The sequence below is a fragment of the Danio rerio genome, chromosome 5, assembly GCF_052040795.2.
Source record: "Danio rerio strain M-AB ecotype USA chromosome 5, GRCz13ab, whole genome shotgun sequence".
Lineage (NCBI taxonomy): Eukaryota > Metazoa > Chordata > Actinopteri > Cypriniformes > Danionidae > Danio > Danio rerio.
Genome location: NC_141025.1, coordinates 34929914 through 34951706, shown reverse-complemented (window position 1 = coordinate 34951706; position 21793 = coordinate 34929914). Strand labels below are relative to the sequence as shown.

Sequence of the window (21793 nt, the reverse complement as noted above, 5' to 3'; positions counted from 1 at the left end):
AAAAAATCAAAACAGGTTGCACTACAACCATTATCTGCAGTCGCACTAATGCTCCCAGATATATTATGAGGTCGCATAGATTAATTTTCGGGCGCATATGCGACCAAAATGGTCGCAATTTCGAGCCCTGTTTTATATGGTGAGGGTCTAACAAATTAAAATTTAACATAACTATCACATCTGCACAAATTTGTCTTACTTCCCTAATCATAGATTTCTTTTTGTTGAGAATTCACTTTAAGCAAAAAAATAATTTAAAATGTGGAGATTTCATTAGGATAATAACTTCAAAAAGAAGATTTAGTGATATAAGAGAAAAAGGTTGAGTTTAAGGACTGTTGGGCCCCATGGCTGGAACTGCTTTGGGCCACCAAATCACTAATTCCACCCCTGACAATGACAAGTTGTATCATGATTAGGGCTGCACGATTTACCGGTACTATAGTAGAATCGCAATACTATGGCTCCAAAATACTGGCGGTGCCACTGTAGTTTGTAATGGGTAGTATCGTTATTAACAGTCTATCTACAATAGATAATGTTGGATGTGGAAAAGTCACTGAATACTCACACGCTTGTGCAACAATTGACCATTTTATTTTAATAGTCTGTAGAGCCCTTTAAGGTTGCACCTTTTCTGATGTTTTCAGACGTTTCAAACATATACCTGAATTGGTTAATTTCGGTTCATGTCAATATGATTTAGTAGCTTAAACAACTACAACAATCTCTTAAAAAAAGAACGACTAAGACTGAAATTTTGAATTACTTTAGATTGTTATCTGATAAGACAGAAAAAAAACAACAGATGAAAAACCCAAAAAAGCAACAGGAAACATTGAAACAATTTTTGACCATTTCATAAGGTGTAATTTTGTTGGAAAAATGATCTTTTTATAACAAATCCTGTTTAGTATATTTTATAATGTACTTGTTGGTCAGTTATCTACCAAATAAACAAAAAGAACTATGGAATCTTGACAACCCTAATCATGAAACTATAACTCATAACTCAAATCTACAAAATAAAGCAATTGTCAGATATACTGTATTACTTATAATACTTCATTTTAATTCATAATTCCCTTATTATTGAAAACCTTATTCGTAATTTGTATAGGCATTCTCTATCTTATTTCTATATACTGTGACTGTTTTGGTGTTATTGCAATAATTAATAAATCATTGACCACACCATATGATTTGTCATGACTGATTCCACACAGTTTTGTAGCCTAAATGCAGACTGTTAAAATTAAATTAAAATAAATGATCTATTGTTGGTCTATTGATTTTTTTGCCTGCACATATGTGTAAGTATTTTAGTGACTTTGCCACATGCAACATTAACCATTTTAGAATCGTTAATGACGATACTACCGTTTACAAACAACAGAGGCACCGCCAGTATTTTGGAGTCATAGTATCGTGATGCTGCCGAAGTACCGGTAAACCATACAACCCTTACATGCAGGACAGTTGAAATAGTTAATTTACGAATCTAAACTCCAAACCTTAGACTGAATGGCATTTATGATGCTTATTATGCCAGTATATGCATTTTACTTATCTCATCTGAGTCAATTAGCACTGCAAAATTAACTCTATATACTATTACATAAATAATTATATTGTATGTAGTGATACAGCAATGAAGGTTTTTTATATATTGAGGATTATATGCTGGACTTCCTTGTACTTTAAAATTGTAATGTAATTATTATTTTGGTGTGCATTTTTCAATCAAGATAATTTAACTGGAAGAAAAATCTGAAGTACTAATTACATTTATTTTGGCTATGCTAAATTTGTATAAGGTGCCGTGAAGAAAAACTGACACTCAAGAAAGTAAAGATCTCATGGGTGCAATTTAATGTTGGCATTGTAGGTTTCTTGTCATTAGCATGTTGTGTTTTAACAGTTTTTTGTTGTGTGTTGTGTGTAGAATGTTTAATCTTGGACTCGGGATATGTTTATAAAGCACTGTGCATGTCTGTTTGTTTGTTCATGTGCAAGCTTTATTGCTTTGTGGAGATGAAAACACACATGCATAGACGCACACACACTTGCACACACAAAGAAATGCATCTCTTCTCATACAGTGATTTGCTAACTGAAGAGACCTGTATTGAGTCTCTAAAGGCAGAGCTTGCACTGATCTCAGGGACAGATGTAATTACTGCACACTATAACATACTCGCGCACTAACACTTCCACATCTCCCAATTGATAGAAGGATCCTTGTGATTCTCACAGATTCACTGTTAGTCCGCTGCCCTCTTCCTCTCTATTTTTCATTTTGTGTTGGCTTTTTTATGCCAGGTTGCCTTGGACTTATACAAACACGGACACACAAGCAAACAGTGAACCACTAAAACCTTCAGATTTACGAAGAGTGCATACATGAAGATTTCCTAATCCTCCATATTTTACTACATAATCAGTTTTTTTCTGATTTAAATGTAATTAAATGTGATATGTAATTTAAAATGAATAGCAAGTGATGCTCATAATTTGAATTGACTAGCTTTAGTCTGCCTTTTCACAAAAAGAGAGAGAGAGACCTTGAAAATGTGAGAGTGAAATTGCCAGAGAGCAAAACTCTGCCTCACTTGACTGCAAATAGTCTTCAGAAAGCAGAGCGCACAAAATATGCACGCCTCGACTCACACACATGGTGACGGCATGTTCTCGCATACACACTCTTAGCTCATTCTCTGAAGGACTAACTAAAGAAACTGGCTATGAACAGACAAGAAAGCACATCCCGTGATTTCCTGTCAGGTAAAAAATGCTTAATGTTTTACTCTCTCTGTATCCTTCTTTTTCTGACTCGCATTGTCTTTGTCTAAAACAGACTGTCAGTTTGTAGAATTGGCTGATGCTTACAGGAATTTTGTAAGAGTGCAGTGTTTATTGACACAAGACACAGTTTCTTTGAAATGTTGTGCTTCTAATTTTTCAACAGGTGTGTATAATAGATATATAATGTTTATATATATCCATAAAAAGCAAAGACCCATAAAGAGATAAAAAAAGAATATATATATATATAAATAAATAAATATATATATATATATATATATATATATATATATATATATATATATATATATATATATATATATATATATATATATATATATATATATATATATATATACACAGGGTTCAACATTTTCTACTGGCCCGACTGAACCAGCAGTTCAGATTTTTACTGGCCCTGCCAAAATTTTTACTGGCCCCACCAAAATAAATAAATAAAAAATAGCTATTTTTTGCCAGATATTTTAAATAATGTGTCAAAAATAATGTCTTTGAATGTAGAATTTAAATATTTTTAAAATGTTAAAATATTTAGCAGTAAAATACAGAAGTATGGAAAATGTACAGGTATTTTATTGCAACAAAAAGTGGCTGACTTAAAATGTAATGGAAAACTATGCAAAACATCAATTCATTTTTTTCGTTGTGTTGTACCCATGTAAATATCTTTTTCCACAACGTTGGAAGCAGACGTTTTCTTTCAGCCTCATAATTTGATGTTGTCATCTCTTCACTGTTCTGGTTTTTACCAGGTTGTGGAAAAAAATAACGTGCTCACAACAACCAATCAGATAAAAGGAACCAAAAAGCAATATGGGGTTTATGACTTTACAGAAAACGTAGCATTCTGAGACTTAAAAGCACAAATTGTTTCTCGGTTCTAAGACTGTATTTGCACACAATTGACATAGTAGCAGGCAAGTTAAAATTTGATGACAAGGTAGCACTGGCCTGATCGGGCCAGTAACGATTTTCTCTACTGTCCCGAACATCTCTCATGCTGGCCCCGGGCCATCGGGCAGTCCCTATTGTTGAGCCCTGATAGATGTATATATATATATATATATATATATCTTATGGGCTATGTCAAATATTAGATAATGCCATCGCGTGCATTGCTAAAACAACAACAACATAGGTGATAGATATTGTAGTATTGATCATAATTTTAAAAATTGGCCACTCATTAATTTTTATCAATGTTATTTAATATTCTACAAACTCTGCTATGGCTAGTTTATCAGTACTTTGCATGATGGTTTTAGGTTGGTTGATGTATTAAAAGGATGGTTTAGGGCAGGGGTTTTCAAACTGTGGGTCACGACCCACTAGTGGGTCGCACAATGAACAAAGTTGGGTCGTGCAACGTCACATAGCTGCAGCTATATTTACATTGCGGTGAATCAAAACCAGTGCGATAGATGGCAATTACTCAAAAACCTCTTACCCTAAAAAGATTTAAAGCTTGTTTCCTACAAAAAGACAAAGCTGGTTATGTTTCACAGCTGTCTTTTTTTTTTTTTTTTTCGCTCGACATTACGACCACTGTTCCGTTTGAGCCCTCGCAATCTGCGTTTAGCCGGGAGATCTCGTGCTGAACGGAGCTCTCAGTAAGGGACCGTCGGAAAAGTGCTTATTTTTTCTGTTTTTTATTTATTTATTTTTTTTGCTCAGTCCTACGTGTTTTATTTTAAACACATTAGTTGTCTCTGAAATGAGCACAAACAGTTATTAAAGTAGTCGAATGCTTCATTATAGATCTGTGCATTCTTACATTACACCTCTGTTATCAAACAAAACACAATGAGAAATTCATTTGCTGCTCTTCACTAAATAACTATAGTAACTTTAAATAAAGCTATAAAATCTATTTCACTTTTAATTGTATTTGCATATTGATTAATTTCTGTATAGACCATTGATTTTTATAGGCTAAACTTTTTATTTTATTTTATTGTCAATATTTTCTAATGTTTGCTATGTATTCTATCATTTGGAGCTATCTGTTGGTCCCATTTTTTTTTAAATGTGAGGCGCACCTCACTGCCTTTTTTGTTGACCGTTCAAAAACATTCAAAAGATGCACCTCTCAACGGATAAAAAATGCATGTGGTGGGATTGCCCCCTAAGGTTTTACTGTTCAGAAAATGCGAGGACCACTGCACCTTTTTTGTTTAGAATGTTTGTTTTATGTCGCTATAGGCAATAACTGAATCAGCTGCTTATTGTGCGCGAGTGTTGCTGTTGATATTAATCTAATTTAAAATCTAATGATGTGATATTCAAAATTTGTGAGTCATACAGCACTGGATAATTCAAATAAGCAACCACAAGTCTCTTTTCTGTCTTCAAAGGTGTGCATAGTTGTCAGCACATTGGTAGGTCTGTCACAATAATTCATATATCAGCTTATTACACAATTTATGGACAAGACCTTAATCATTTTTTGGTGATGCAATGTAGATCATCCATACATTAAAAAAAATCTAGCTACATTTTAGTTGATTGTGCAACATCTCTATCTCTATTTGTGGTGTTAGTGTCAGTATGGTTAAAAAAAAAACACTATAGTATTTACTATAAATTACTATTGGATATTAACATGTGGGTGCCCAACAGGTTTCAGATATCGCAGCCTCTGTTACCTTTTGCCTTGCACTTTTTTGTTAACATTTATTATTATTTATTTAGGATATCCGTTTTCACTAGAGCTGTGAACCTACACTAGTCTCACGGTTTGGTTCGGTTCGGTTACGATTATCATGTCATCGATTCGGTTCAATTCGATATCTTGGGGCATCACGGTGCTTTTCATACACAGTTTTATATTTTCTTCACAGCAGCAGTTTGTGTAATAAAATGTATGAATATATTTATATTTATATTCTATTTGTAATAAAATTTTGTCATTTAATACAGTCAGATAGCTATATAAACTGTAACTCTAAACAAAAAAAACATTTAGCAAATAATATAAACAAATATAAATATCAGCTCGCTTTTTGATCCTTGTCTAGTTCTCTTACACCCCTTTGATTGGTCACACCCTCAACAAAAATGGCTGCGATTGGCTCTTGCACGCTGCACCCTCCACAGATGAGTGACACTGATAAGCGGCAGGCGGCAGCGACGATCACAGCTGATCCATGATAGACAAAATGATAGAGAAAACTTTGCAGGCACGCGCTTGTGTCTGTATCCAGAAGTATCGCTGTAAGACAGCCGAGAGAAGAGGAAAAGTCAAGCCAGCAAGTCAAAAATGGGCCTGTGACTGAGAGTGAGTGAGTGAGAGTGAGTGAGAGTGAGTGAGAGTGAGTGAGAGTGAGTGAGAGTGAGTGAGAGTGAGTGAGAGTGAGTGAGAGTGAGTGAGAGTGAGTGAGAGTGAGTGAGTGAGTGAGAGTGAGTGAGAGTGAGTGAGTGAGAGTGAGTGAGTGAGAGTGAGTGAGAGTGAGTGAGTGAGAGTGAGTGAGAGTGAGTGAGTGAGAGTGAGTGAGTGAGAGTGAGTGAGCGAGTGTGAGTGAGCGAGTGTGAGTGAGCGAGTGTGAGTGAGCGAGTGTGAGTGAGCGAGTGTGAGTGAGCGAGTGTGAGTGAGCGAGTGTGAGTGAGCGAGTGTGAGTGAGCGAGTGTGAGTGAGCGAGTGTGAGCGAGCGAGTGTGAGCGAGCGAGTGTGAGCGAGCGAGTGTGAGCGAGCGAGTGTGAGCGAGCGAGTGTGAGCGAGCGAGTGTGAGCGAGTGAGTGAGCGAGCGAGCGAGCGAGTGAGCGAGCGAGTGAGCGAGCGAGCGAGTGAGTGAGTGAGTGAGTGAGCGAGTGAGTGAGTGAGTGAGTGAGTGTGTGTGTGTGTGTGTGTGAGTGTGAGTGTGCGTGTGTGAGAGATAGAGTACTTTTATTCTTTCATTCGCAGTTAAATAGGGGCTTCTGCTTTAAATGTCAGTGAAAGGCTGGTCCAACAGACACGCACAGTAAAATTGTGCACAGCTTATGAGTTAGAGCAGTGGTTCTCAAACGTTTTTCATCAAGTACCACCTCAGAAAAAAATTGTCTCTCCAAGTACCACCAAAACGAGAAGTATTGAAGTACAGTAGCGCAGTACACCCAGTAAAGCAGCTACAACTCTACACAATTAAAAAACGTGGCAGATTACATCAGAAATATAGGCTATATGTCATATATGACATATTAAAATCATAATTTTTGATAAATTTTGAAATGTGTGTAGCATGTACATGACATATTTCATTCCTCCGCGTACCACTAAGGAAGCCTGGGTACCACTAGTGGTACACGTACCACAGTTTGAGAACCACTGAGTTAGAGCATTGTAAATACTCGTGCTCGCCTCCCTCGTGACAGAGCGCATATGAGCTAAATGACGCCAGTACATAATAACCAGTTATGATTATTACTGAACCGATACCGAATTGTCCACGTCTGCATCGCGGTGCACTGAAGAAACATTAATTTTTGCACCCTTAGTTTTCACATTCTGATTCCAATGCCTAATTATTAAATTGCTAAAATGACTAATTAATTGAGATATTGTTAAGAATGAAATATGATGTGTTCTTTGGAAGAATGTACTTGCATTGTGATGACATTGGATTGTCATTCTGGCATTATATATTGAGTGGCATGAAATGACAATAATATAGTTTATCGCAATATATTTTAGTGCAATTTATTGTATAACAAAAAATCGATAGTGACAGGCTTACTCAATGGAAACTCCGCCTCTGCTTGCATTTGATTGGAGAATGAAAAAGACAGTACTGACATAGTTTGCTTGTTCCACTTAAAGTTAAAATTTTTCAAAACACTCGCGGCCATTAGTGAATCATTAAAAAAAGGCGCCTCTCAACACATAAAACATGTTCAGTATGATTGGCCCCTAAATCATCTTTTTTTCTTTCACTTGTAAATACTCTTTTAGATAGAAGATAGAAGATATTTTGAAAAGGCTGTTTGCTGGGACCCATTGCTTTCCATAGTGTTTTTTACCTACTATGTAACATGTAGTATTGTTTGTGCTTGCATTGATGGAACGGCAGTAAACCTAACCAGTACTCTGAAATTGGGAGTGATACATACACAATACTGTATGCATTTAAAGCTGCTGGGGTTATGGGAAACTTGCATAATATTAGTTTTCAAACAATGCAAGTGTGTGCTTTTAAAATTCCAGCTTTCACTTTTTTGTAGTCAAATATACCCTGATATTTAGAGCTTGAAATACAGTAAAGCTGAACACATGCAGACCTGAGCAGCTGGAGGAGGAGAGAGAGAAAACAGATCAGCTGCTGTATTACTCTCTGACCTACATAGAAGACTTTCATAGTAGATTTCTTTGCAGGCTTTTGTATAGTATTTTGATGTACACTCGTACTTAACACTCTCTTGTGCTTAAGGATAACTTCCTAAATCCTTTTATTTATTATTTCATTTATTCATCCACAAAATTAAATGCCATCTTTATGTTAAGGGAGACTTCTAGTGATTATCTCTGGTTCTTTTCGGAGATGTTTTGGAGAATCGATGTTTTGGGTCTTTGTTTGCGTGTCTGTCTATAGATGAGACTGGCTTTTTCATTTGGTATCGAGCGTTTTTGTATTTTCTAAGGATTTCCTCTTTCATGCAGTTACACATTATGCAGAGCTTAGGGTATTAGTTTTTCAATCCTCTGCACTGTCTTATCAGACTTAGTTTTGTTATTAAATAAAGGAACATTTGCAGGCAAACATGATTTGATTGTTTGATTATTGTGGCTTCTATTCATCCCTGACCTGAAGAAGGATCATAGTTATTCACGTTACCTGCTCCAGATTTAATTAGTCCTTGTAGCTCTTACAATCACAAACACTAATTCTCAAGCTGCTTCACTCAATTGTCATCAAATCTCTAGGACGGTGTAAAACAACAAAAAAATTTTTAACCCATTTTGCAATTGTGATGTTGTGTTATTTGTGCGTGTGTACGTTTGTGTGTGTGTGTGCGTGTGCGTTTGTGTGTGTGTGCGTGTGTCATTTTGGAATGCCAAAAGAAGGTATTATATGAATATGTAATCTAGCCCTTCGATTTCAAAAGCAACATTTAATTTTACAGTTAAGTTACCCTGCTCATGGTAGAATAAATTGTCCATTTTGTAATTAAGCTGCTGCTTATTCTTTAGTTTAATAGTCGGTGAGATCACCCACAGAACTTCCCACTGCCATCTACAGATGTGGCTACTGAGAATGCACGAGTGAATGAATGTGACCACACACAATGCTGCAGTACTGCGCGGTACAGCGCAAAATGGTCTAACATAAGAAAGACATGACCAGCATGGGGCAGACATGACCAGCATATACCGTAGCAATGCACACATGGAGAAGCAAAAGAAATTAAATAGACTAATCATTATCATAATCATCATCAATAGTATCCTGAGTTTTTTATGATAGATTGTTCACTGAAAACGCAATTTTCAAAATGTTGTGAATCAACTAACAATCCTTTCAAAACGTAGCTCTAGCCTTCTTGAATGATGCTAGAGATTTGAATGTTATTTCATTAGAAGCGTAAAAAAAATGCCTCGATTAAAATTATAAAAACATTTTCACCGCAAGCAAATAAACTCCTGCAGCCTTTTTTTTTTCATAATTTCATTTCAGTTTAGTTTTTGCTTTTTCAAAACGTCAATGTTCTCGTTCAGATTTCTGTTATGTTATTTTAAAAACTGTTTAAAACATCAATTGCCCAGTATCAGTGTATTTCATGTGTTTTATTTTCATTTAGGAAAAGTCAATGTTTTAAAACTGCCAAAGTTTTCTGTTATACCATTCCTATGGTTTTATTTATTTATATTTTTTTCCTATGTTTTTTACAACTATTTTATTTAGTTTTTTTGGGCAACAGTATCTTCCGCAGAAAAGGAACTTTTACAACAAAAAGCTGGTCCAAAGTACTTTAGATGTATCTTAAAATAAAATATATTGAGTTCAATAGTGGGAAAATACATTAAAAAGACCTTATTTTAGAGTGGTAATTACCATAACAAGATACTGTGAAACCATGATATTTTTATCCAAGGTTAACATACCGTAAGAATCTTATATCGGCTTATGCCCACTGCCATCAGCACTTTTATGGAATTATTTGTCAATCTCAACTAATATATCTCTCTTGGTTTGAGTTGAAGTAAACAAAAATTCTGTCTTGTTGGATCTTGCAGATTTTTGGGGTTCTTACTTAAAGAAAATAACCAATTATTTCTGTTTGTCTAAGTGTACTCTGCAGTACAGAAGATACAGTGCTGGTCTCTTTGAATGTTCTTTCCTACTCTAGCTACTGAGGGAAAAAAAGATCATTAGTAAAATAAATGTATTAGTGGGGTAACAGATGTGTAGTGCTGAACTAGTGTGAGAGAGTCAATTTAGGGCATTTACGCAGGGAGTATTGGAAAATATATATTTTTATTTAAAAATAATAATGATAACTTGTTCCTTTTGATGAAAAGTTGTTTGTGCGAAAGAGACATGTATTGCCTTGTGGGTTATATTTCATGCTCGTTGAACTTCTATAAAAATAGGGCAAATTACTTTGGTTAAATGCCCCACAGCCCCAGATGGATTTCATTTACTGTATGAATTCACTAGTTGTTATGTCTTTTGTGGGGAAATGTTCTCTGTATTATTTGTCCCCTGAACTATTAAACTCAGCAATCGTATTTGGTGAAAATAAACTCAGGTGTCCTATGAAACAGAGAAGAATTTTTTTTTCTCTCTAGGAGATATTATAATTTAAAAAGTGTGTCACTGTAAAGACATTAATAAAATGAATGATAGTGTTTCTACTGAATCTTTTCTGTAAGGGTCTTTCAGTTCAGTTTATAGGGGTTATGAATTATTAAAGTGGTGTTTTATTAAATTCAGTATTTTAAAAAGTTTTGATTGAGATTTTGTTTTTAGTGTCTCTTTTGTGTGCACGTGAATGTTTGTGCATGCTCAAACAACAGATCAGTCTGCATGAACAGGGGTGTGCAGATGTAAAAATCTACATTTGTTGACAAACAGTTTGGTCTACTTATCAGAAATATGAATATTCTTGGCCTGACAATATTTTATTGGAAGAAATTTTTTTTTGTCATATGCCTTACCCAGAATACAAAAATACATATAAATACATTTAGATAATTTACTTTGATCATTACTATTGTAATTTGAAGAGACTTTCAAGCAGCACAACAAAAACGTTTTTAAAGACAATCACCTACTGCACTTTTAAGTTTTAGTGTTTGCATGTTTTACATGCAGGATTCGATTGGAACATTTATATTTTTTATTTAATGTATTGCTATTAAGGCTTAAATCCATAAATCAAGCTTTTTAGTCTATACCAGGTGTGGGCAAACTTGATCCTGGAGGGCCAGTGTCCTGCATAGTTTAGCTCCAGCCCTATTCAAACAAACCTCCCTATAGAGTTCAAGTGATCTTGAAGACACTGATTAGTTTGTTCTGGTGTGTTTCACTAGTGTTGGAACAAAACTCTGCAGGGACACCGGCCCTCGAGGATCAAGTTTGCCCATCCCTGGTCTATACTATCAGTTTTAAGTGAATTAAACACAATCACTATCCCATGCATTTTTTTTTTGTACATATTTGTAAAAAGGTGGCTTATTCCTCTGATTTGGCACTGTGTTGTTTGTACTGAAATGTGTGATTTAATTTTTTCCCTTGAATAGATAAAGGCCCACCTCAACCCTATATCAAATTATTATGAAGGCTGAAAAACAGATGAGTGGTGAGTCCACTAGATCCTTTCAGAGGTGCACCCAGCTCTGTGAGGCTATAATGATGATGCTAGCATTCAGCTGTGCTTCTGATTGAGCCGAGCCCAGTTTGATGACCTGTTGTCGGTGTCAGCAGGAGGATTTTCCCCCAGGATACCAACAACAGATGCTACGTGATAATCATGCCCACACATGAGCAAGCTCCTTATTGGTTAACGCGGCACCAATGTCCGCTAAAGTTCAGATTATTAAATCTGGTAGCGTTTGCTTTTCTTGGGCTTTTTGGCATTTAATTATAGTAATATTTTGATTACAACAGAGAAATACTGAGAAATCTTATAACATTTCATGCCGTTCTGCCATATAATCTTAAAATGTAAGCAAAATCAGCTCTTTTGTCATCACTTTAGACCGTACACTAGAGAATCATTTAAATACTTGTTCTAAAGTGACGTTGGTGAAGTAGTATGGTTTCTGTTGTTCTGATGTCAGCTGCAAATGTAAATGAGTGGCAGAAGAAAGTTGTTCCTTGAACAAAAGGGTTTGTCGAGACTCTTCATGTTTGAGTTTTTTTTTTTTATACACGGATTATGCCGTCAGACTGTTGTATAAACACAATATCACAGTTGTAGCAGTGCAATATGGCTGTATATCGGCACTGGTGGGGGGCATTAAGGCACTCGACTTGCAGCCTCGAGCCAACGCACGCCTTCCACCAGTGCCGATGGAGCCAAATCGCACTGCTACTCATGTGTTGTTGGTCATATGTATGTGTGTGCACATGTAATGTAATTTTTTTTTACATTAAGCTCTGTTAAGTTTTCAGGCCATGCATTTTTTTGTGTGTATGACTACACCCCTAATATCCAATATAATGTGGGTTGAAAGGAACAAATTTCCTATTTGAGTTTGATAAAAGGGAATTTGACCCTTGCTGATAAACCATAGATACTGGCATAACCAATGAGGACGAGACTCTCCTCTGTGTCTCCTTCATGTCACACTTGCAATAAATCTCTTTTTTCTGTTTCTCTCTTGAGCCATTTGTGTGTTTCGCTCCCTCTCTCTTCCCCTCCCTAGCGTGCATGTTATTGCACTGATAAGGGCTTCACTTTGGCAGTGGCATAATGTAATCTCCTTTTTGATGTGACCATGTCGTGAATGGATTCAGAAGATTAAAGGGAAAAGGCAATACTTCTAAAATTATTGACGTGTTCTAACAGCAAATGCTATAAATGATTTGATAAAATCAAAGTTGTGGTAATTTTGAAGCTTTATTTAGAGAAACTGTAAACTGCCAGCTAGGATAAAAAGAGAGCAATTGCCCACCATATAATAGTGTAAAGCTGTAAAACATTAAATTTAATTACCCTTTATAGTAACCGCGAATAAGAGCAGGCCTTGATTTCATCACAGGAGATGAGTGGAGCCTGAGTGGTCATGCTTAATTTTCTACTTTGTGCTCTGTCATTTTTCAGTTTAATCAACAACATGTCAGGGATCATAGACCTGATATAGGTGTTACAGAAAATTGAATGGCTTTTTTTTGTAATCTGCTGGCAGTGTTGCTGAATTTGCTCTCTTTCTCAGAACCATTATTCCTCTAAACTAGTGAGCTACCTACATAGACAACATTATTGGCTTGCTGTCAACAAAAAGGTACTTGTAAGGAGCATTAGCTGCCTGTTGAAGTATTACTTAAAGATTTCTTTCTTTCTTTCTTTCTTTTGCAGGGCTTCTGGGAGATAGATATTGATATAAGTATACTTCCTAAATAAAGTATACTTTTTTACTTGACATTTACTTGAGTATACTTCTTTTTCCTAATGGTGTATTTGCTGACTTAATTACTTGGATCAGTCTTGTACAGCAAGGGAGAGTATTGTCGCCAAGTTGGGTCAAAGCTAGAGATGCTGCGATCAGGATTTTTGCAGCCGATACAGAGTACCGATTCCTTGTCATGGTGATCGGCTGATACTGAGTACTTATTCTTATGCTTCAAGCTTTATATCGAATTAAGCAAATTTTCCCTCTAATTATGAACCTTAAGAGAAGATCTTGCCTTACCTAAGAGGATAAATGAAGGATGCTGCAAATAATTCTTTAAACGGATCTCTTATAACCGTTTAGGTGTGAACGTGTCATGGCCAGAAGCAGCTTTAAAGAAAATAATTCATCCATTCATTTTACTTCAGCTTAGTCCCTTAATTAGCAGGGGTCTCCACAGTGAAGGTAAAGATGACAGTAGACAACCCACTAGATCAGGGCTTCTCAATCCTGTTCCTGGAGATCTACCTTTTCTACCTAAAACACAGCTCTCACCCTGATCAAACACACCTGAACCAATTAATTAGGACCTGAACAGCACTTGATAATTACAGGCAGGTGTGTTTGAAATGGGTAGCAACTGAAATCTGCAGGAAGGTAGATCTCCAGGAACAGGGTTGAGCACCCCTGCACTAGATGATGTCATTCGGCAGTTAGAAAATGTTAGAGTACTTTGTAATACTACAATTCCAAATGAAAAACTATCATATTAAAGTCCCTTTAAGGAAAGTCATTTCACAATGACAAACAGTTTGGTCTGCTTATCAGAATTATGGGTATTTTTGGCCAGGACAAACATTTTTTAGTCTTATGCCTTACCCAGAATATAAAAATACATATAATTACATTTAGATCATTTACTTTAATCATTACTATTGGAATTTGAGAAGAGTTTTTAAGCATTTCTGAAGAAAATCACATACTGCACATTTAAGTTATGTTGTTTGCATTTAATGCGTGGCGGAACATTTCTTGTAGTCTTTAAAGTATTTCTTAATCTTCTGAGTAGTTGATGTTGAGTTACATTAAAGTTGTCAGGAGGTTTTGGGACTAAACATGAAAGCAGTGTAATGTTCTTCTCTTCTTAATACTGGTTTGATTTTCTTGTTGCTTAAAGGTACACAAAAACCAGAATGGGCACTATCTCTATGCTGGGAAAAAAGTAGCTGCTTCTGGCAATTTGTAACTAACCATATGCTCCTCTTTCTAAAGTTGTTTCTTTGTGTGCAGGATGTACTTGTAATGGTTGTCTCATATATTCGCTTCTTTGAGGTGTGTGTTTGTGTGTGTTTCTTTAATGGGGCTATTAAGTATAATGCTCATTATCTAGCAAGCATCGATTGTGCACACTGTTCTACATTGAAACATGGCTGCAGTGCTAATTGCATCTGCACATTCACGTTGAATTAAAAGATGTGGGTCCTTTTTATCCTGAGATTTTCAGATATAATTTTGTTGTAATAACTCTTTCAGTCTATTGCAAATGCACGTTATTGCTTATGATTTAATAATTTAAATGACTCAAACATGAGAGACTGTTTGTTTGCTGTGTGGGTGGGGGGGTCTGGAACTAGATGCCGTCATGTCAATGTGTCCCACGTTTTTTTTTAAGTCAGCAGGTCATGCAGCATCATTTATTGACAGACATTGATTCTTGTATATAGTTTCTTTATATTAACTTATATTTTCTTCTATATTACTACATTCTTTAGGTTTTTCTGACAAACCAGTAATTATTTCTAAACTTCTTTTTATTTTTATATATTTTTTTTTTCAACTTCCCAGGTTCTGCAGGTTGCAATGTCCTGAATTTTGATTGCCAGTCATAAGCCAATTGTAATGATTTGTTTTGGTTCAATTTGAAATTTCCCCTATCAATTGCAGAGCCCGGGGGACCAGAGTGAGTGCTCTGACTTGGCCCCCACTGATCCTCTTTTCTTTATTTTTTAAAGAAATGCTAGTGGTTTAAAAAGAAAAAAATGTTTTAAGGCCTGTGTAAGCATTCAGGCACAAAAAAGTATCATTTGTATTAAAGTGTCTTTTATTGATTTTTTTTGTTACAACTAAGGGTGCTTTCACACCTGTGAGACGAATCAGTTGTTCCGAAACAGAGATTACAATTGTTACATTGTTGCTCTTTGCTCTTGGTGCGGTTCGCTTTCACACTGCAAAGTTTCTAATCGGACCAAAAGAGCTAAAACAAGTCACGTGCAAGTAAACTCTCCTCACATTGGTCAGAGTGTCAGGGTTTATTTTGCAGGGTCCCGCTCAGCTGTCAGGAGAGGTGGTGGTTTGGTGGTGATTGACAGGGTGCGCGCGCGCGACGTGTCTGAGGAGAGACGCGGTGGGGAGGGGTGAGAAGGGTGCGCGACGATGCCTATTTGAGGACCGGGAGGGAGACGCGAGATTACCGGGAGATTATCACTCGTTTGCGGGCATCCGGAGACTCGCGAAACTTCCCGCCATACTCATAATTCTCTCTTCATATAGCCGTAAGCCTATTACATATCCATAAAACACTGTGATATAACCGCGCTGGATCGGATCGCTTTCTCACTGCAATCGAACCACTCCAGGGTTTGTTTCAATCGAGCCGAGACCACCTCATTCAAGCGATCTCGGAGCGATTACTTTGGCGCAGAACAGAGCGCGATTGCCCTGTTCACATATGCCAAACGAACCGCGCTAACTGGGCAAACGAGATACGTTCCAAAACAAAAGTGTAGGTGTGAAAGCACCCTGAGACTACACAGTGCTTTTACATTTGGTTATTAAATTTAAGAGTATTGTTAACTGAATATTGTTAGATTTGCTAGAAAAGCACAAAGCACTAGCTACACATTTCCATCCACCTATTTTTATCCGCATTTTGGATATGCGCATAAAAATAGGTGGATGGAAATGCCATGATGCGCATACATTATGAAAATGCTCATAAAAAATGATGTGCATAACTGAGTAAGAAACTTTTTATTCGATACAAAAAGAAATGCACATAAACTATGATGGAAACACTTACCGAACAAATTCCAGTATGCACATACTGCCACAGCAAATTCCATTTTTACTGTTGATATTTGACACCAGTTAATCAGGAAGTGACAATTTTGTTCTCTTTGACTCGTTGGATGGAAATGCTGCTTTATTCGCATATCTTATCTCCGATAATCTAGGTTTGCTAATTAAGTTAATTCGCATCATTGGATGGAAACATTCACCTTGATCTTTGCTCTATTGTATTTTATCTATACTTTAATTTAGTTTAGTTTATGCATATTTAAGTCCAAACTCATAACATGATGAACTATTTCCAAACAGACCTGTTTAAATTATCTATTGAAATTGTGTTCATATTGCAAACTGTTTACCAGCAAAACTAAATATTGCTGTGTGTGTGCGCGTGCGTGCTTGCTATAAGCGCACACATATACACGTGCGTGCTATACGCGTGCTATATACTGTGTGCACACACACACAGTATATTGCATAACAATATTATTTAATTTCTTTTCGGCTTAGTCCATTTATTAATCCGGGGTCGCCACAGTGGAATGAACCGCCAACTTATCCAGCAATTTTTTTCGCAGCGGATGCCTTTCCAGCCGCAACCCATCTCTGGGAAACATTCTCACACACACACACACACACTCTCATACACTACGGACAATTTAACCTACCCAATTCACCTGTACCGCATGTCTTTGGACTGTGGGGGAAACCGGAGCACCCGGAGGAAAACCACGGGAGGGAGAACATGCAAACTCCACACAGAAATGCCTTCTTGCTGTAAGGCGACAGCACTGCCTACTGCGCCACTGCTTCACCAGCATAACAATATATTATATATATTTTTTGTATATATAATTTTTGTTATTATATATTTTTTGCTATGAGATTATTTATATTTATTACTAGTTCCATATCCTTAAAAAAATTGTCCTGAGCTCATTACCAACAATCTGCAAGTTTTTTTTCTTTTATAGTGATGAAAGTTCATGCGGTTTGTGCATTTGTTGTATTGTGCATCCAATTGTAAACAGTAAGATTACATTAACATTAGGAGGAGGCTATGTGCAGCCATATATATTATAATTATCCAATTGAATGAATGGAGGCCAGCCTTCCGTTATCACAATCTGTGGGTTTGAATTGATTTCAAAATGTGGTTTTGCTTTGTGGCTAAAATTGTCAATTTTCATCCACTTGTTTGCATGGAAGTTGGTTATAAGCAACCTAGTGTGTTCAAACCATCTTCATTCAGCAGGGACAGTTTAATATTCACAGCTACACAAATTAAAATGTTATTAAATATGCATCATAATGTTATAATGCGCTGTGAGATCCCATAGACCGTCTTGAAAGCACAGTAAGTGTAACAGCTATACTTCATTAATTATTTGGCTGTAAAAGGCTTTTTACCATCATTCAGCCTGAGAAGCGGAGGTTCACCATGAATGAGAATGAGTTTGTTAGACTTGTTCAATGATCTGGAACAAGATGAGATTACCGTTTCATGCAGTGTGTCACTGTCTTCATATAAGATGAATGTAAAAATACTAACACTATGACAATGTTGTAATTCACTTTGCTTACATTCTCAAACTCAAATTATCATGGCATGACATATTTCTTGCTTACTTGAAATATTTGGAAATCTTGTCGCAAGAGCTGGCGAGCAGGGGGTTCATTATCATATAAATGTGTTCCAGGCACCCATTTTCATTTGGAAAACGTGTCTGCTACAGGTTCAGGAACTGTTTGCTTTGCAGATCTTTCAGTGTTTTGTTTGACCTTTGTATAGAAGACACAGGAGGAGTAAATTGAAAGGCACAGGTTGGATCCAAATAGGGAGACACATGATTTTTTTTTTTACTTCACTCCTACATTCTCATCACTTTCTTTCTTCTCTTTGACAGATATGAGGAGTCCTCCAGGCCACTGGATATCGTGTGGTCACTCATGTGCTGAACATGCTGTGTGGAACCCCAAATTCTGTGTGGTCACCGACTATCAAATGCTGCTTTTGGACAAGGAAGAGGTATCGATCACACACTCTTACCATATGCTTGTAAAATTGCTATTAGGGATGCACCAGATTTTCAGCTGTAAACATTATTTTCTGATATTGGAATTTTTTGGATTTTGGTTGAAAAATAAAAAAAACGGCAGAAAATGTTAGCTAAAAAAGGCTCTTCTTTGCCATGCTGCTCTGCAGTGTTCAGCATGCTTTTTTCACTCTCCCTCCTTTAGTAATAGTGAGTTTGTTCCCGTGTCAACCAAAGAACTGAGAGTGGCACTAGAAAATCAGAGAAAGAAATATAACAAAAAATCCCCATTATCTCCTCCCAATCCTCTAAATAAGAAAATGGCATGGAAAGAAAAAATCTTCAGCACAGATGCACCCTGAACTTGCACTAACTAAAACAAAAAATACAAATAAGCACTCTTCGCCAAACTAATGTGTCTAAACATCAAACAGCCTGCGGCCAAGTTATGTATGTCACATGACTTACTATGTTGTTGGGTCTCCCTTGTTTGTACTGCAAGTCATCACAAGTGTTGAATGGAAGATTAGTACGCTAAAAATGTTTAAAACACACAACATCCATCGTGAAGTCAGATATTACAAATGACCTTTTAGATATTACAAATGAACTTTTAAACAACAGAACCTTCCAACAGAAAGTCCACTCAGAAATTCAGCTTTAGGATCAAGCTAAAAGCAATCGGACACTACAAAACAGACATCGATTCCTATTGCCTCTTCAGATTTAAAGGTGTCTGTGCATGTTTGGATTGGCAGAAATCATGCATCGTCACAGAAGTGATTATGATTGACAGACCTGTCAGCCAATAGAGTTCTGAAGGTAGGTTGTACCTAATTGTGAAAGTGAAAAGGGTAGAGAGTGATAGACAGAAAGAACCCATACAAAAAAAACTATGGTTTGTAACATACACATGCACTTACTAGCCAGTTTATTGGGTACACATTACTAGTACTAGGTTGGACCCTCTTTTGCTTTTAGAACCGCCTTAATTCTTTGTGGCATAGATTCAACAAGGTACTGGAAATATTCTTCTGAGATTTTGGTCCGTATCGACATGATAACATCATGCAGTTGCTGCAGATTTGTCGGCGGCACATCCATGATGTAAATCTGCTGTTTCACCACATCCCAAAGGTGCTCTATTGGACTGAGATCTGGTGATTGTGGAGGCCATTTGAGTACATTGAACTCATTATCGTGTTCAAGAAACCAGCCATAGATGATTTGTGCTTTATGACATGGCGCGTTATCTTGCTGGAAGTAGCCATCAGAAGATGCATACACTGTGGTAATATAGGTATGGATATGATCAGCTACAATACTCAGGTAGGCTGTGGTGTTGACACAATGCTCAACTGGTTTATACTAATGGGCCCTAAGTGTGTTAAGAAAATATCCCCCACACCATGACACCACCACCAATCTCAACCGTTGATACAAGGCAGGATCGATCTATGCTTTCATGTTGCTGATGCCAAATCTTGACCTACCAAATGTCGCAACAGAAATTAAGACTTGTAGCCTCAGTTTCTCTGTAAACCCTAGAGATGGTTGTGCGTGATAGTCCAGCACATCTGGCACCAACAACCATGCCATGTTTAAAGTCACTTAATTCAGCTTTCTTCCTCATTTTGATGCTCGGTTTGAATTGCTGCAGATCGTCTTGACCATTTCTACATGCCTGAATGCATTGAGTTGCTGCCATGTGATTGGCTAATTAGAAATTTGCATTAACATGCACTTGGACAGGTGCATGAACCACGCATGCTTACCGGAAAAGCAAAGTCTCCTTAACAGAACATGTCTATGAAGTATAATTGTTTCTGCTGCTTGCAGTAGCACTCTCGACTTGTTCACTGTTCTAAAATTACTAAAAATTATTACTGTAACTGAAGCTTTGCTTATAACTGGCTGTGGTGTTTATATGCAATTTAGGTGATCAAATCTTGTGGACTGTGCTAGGTAATACTAGGTTTGAAAGCGTTGTCATCACATAGCTAAAACCAAAAAACATTGATAAAATAGATAAAGTTATGAAAGGAATAAAAATATCCCTTTTTTTGTTTTTGTCAGTGGATTTAGTGATTCAATGGTCTGTTCATAGAGTCGATCAAGCATTTTCAACTAGTTATTATTTATTAACTAGTTTCACAGTTTTTTTTTTGGTTCACTCAGCTTCTCTCTTTAAAAATATAAAAGAAAGTGTTTGTATTTGTTAGTCCATATTAGTCAATATTAATTAGTCTGAATGTTTACTGAACTTTTTAAGGTAATCTTTCTTTAAAGAATATGTGTGCAGTCTTAACACGTTCTCTTACCTCAGCCTAAGCAACAATATTAGTTCAATATTTTGTATGAATATCTTATAACATTTTTCCAATATTATTTTACTGTGTTAATTAACTCTTTGCTTTTTGAATTCAGACATACCCTGTGTGTGTGTATATATATATATATATATATATATATATATATATATATATATATATATATATATATATATATATATATATATATATATATATTAGGGGTGTCAAATCGAAATCGATCAATTTATGCTCAATTTCGATTATCGAATCAAAAAATAGAATCGTCGATGCTGCCACGCCCCCATGTCACGTCAGCTTGGCTTGCCAAGCAGGAAAAAAACAGGCTTGTTGAAGTGCTTGTTAAACGGCAGAAGCAGGAGACCTGTCGACAGAACTTAAACCCTTTCCTCTTTCAATGAAGTCGCCGGTGTTTAAGCATTTTGAATTTCCAGTGAGTTATGTTGACAATGTTCATGTTGTTGACAAAAAAACACAGCTTTGCAAGCTCTGCTATGTACGTATTAAGTACGGTTCGTCCGATAGACAACACCGGCATCGCGATCCTCCGCCCGCCCCCGTTGCAAATCCGCTCGCAAAAAGTACACACTCAAGCCCTGTTTACACTGTCTTTGTTTTTAAATGGCATTTTAGAACGACAACGATTTGACATACACTGTGGCATGTAGCATTTCTGAGCAGCCCTCCTTCCTCTCTACCTCTGAAAATGCACATCACGTGACCACACAGACACAGACGCACTCACAGCCATGCGCTCCAAACAGCAGGTCCAGGCAGTCAGAGGACTGCTTCAATCTTTCACTCACTTGTACTTAGTCATTTTAGCGCACACCTCAGATACTGTTGGCTGGTTCCTGTTGGTTGTGCCTTTTTTTTTTTACCGACGCCATTATAACGACACAGATCACTGCCTATTCACGAGTCCCACAGAAAAAGTGATTGACAGGTGGTAATTATGTGTGTAACTTGCCTTTATTCATTTACTGTATGATTTGTTTATG

The 21793-nt window shown here is 36.7% G+C and overlaps 1 protein-coding gene across 1 annotated transcript in view; it reads left to right on the top strand.

The window, feature by feature from the left end:
- The window catches only part of si:dkeyp-72a4.1, a 49841-nt gene that overhangs the window by 15032 nt on the left and 13016 nt on the right, over positions 1–21793 (top strand). The window contains 1 exon segment of the mRNA NM_001128374.3: positions 18334–18455. Coding sequence (NP_001121846.1) covers positions 18334–18455 — 122 coding nt within the window.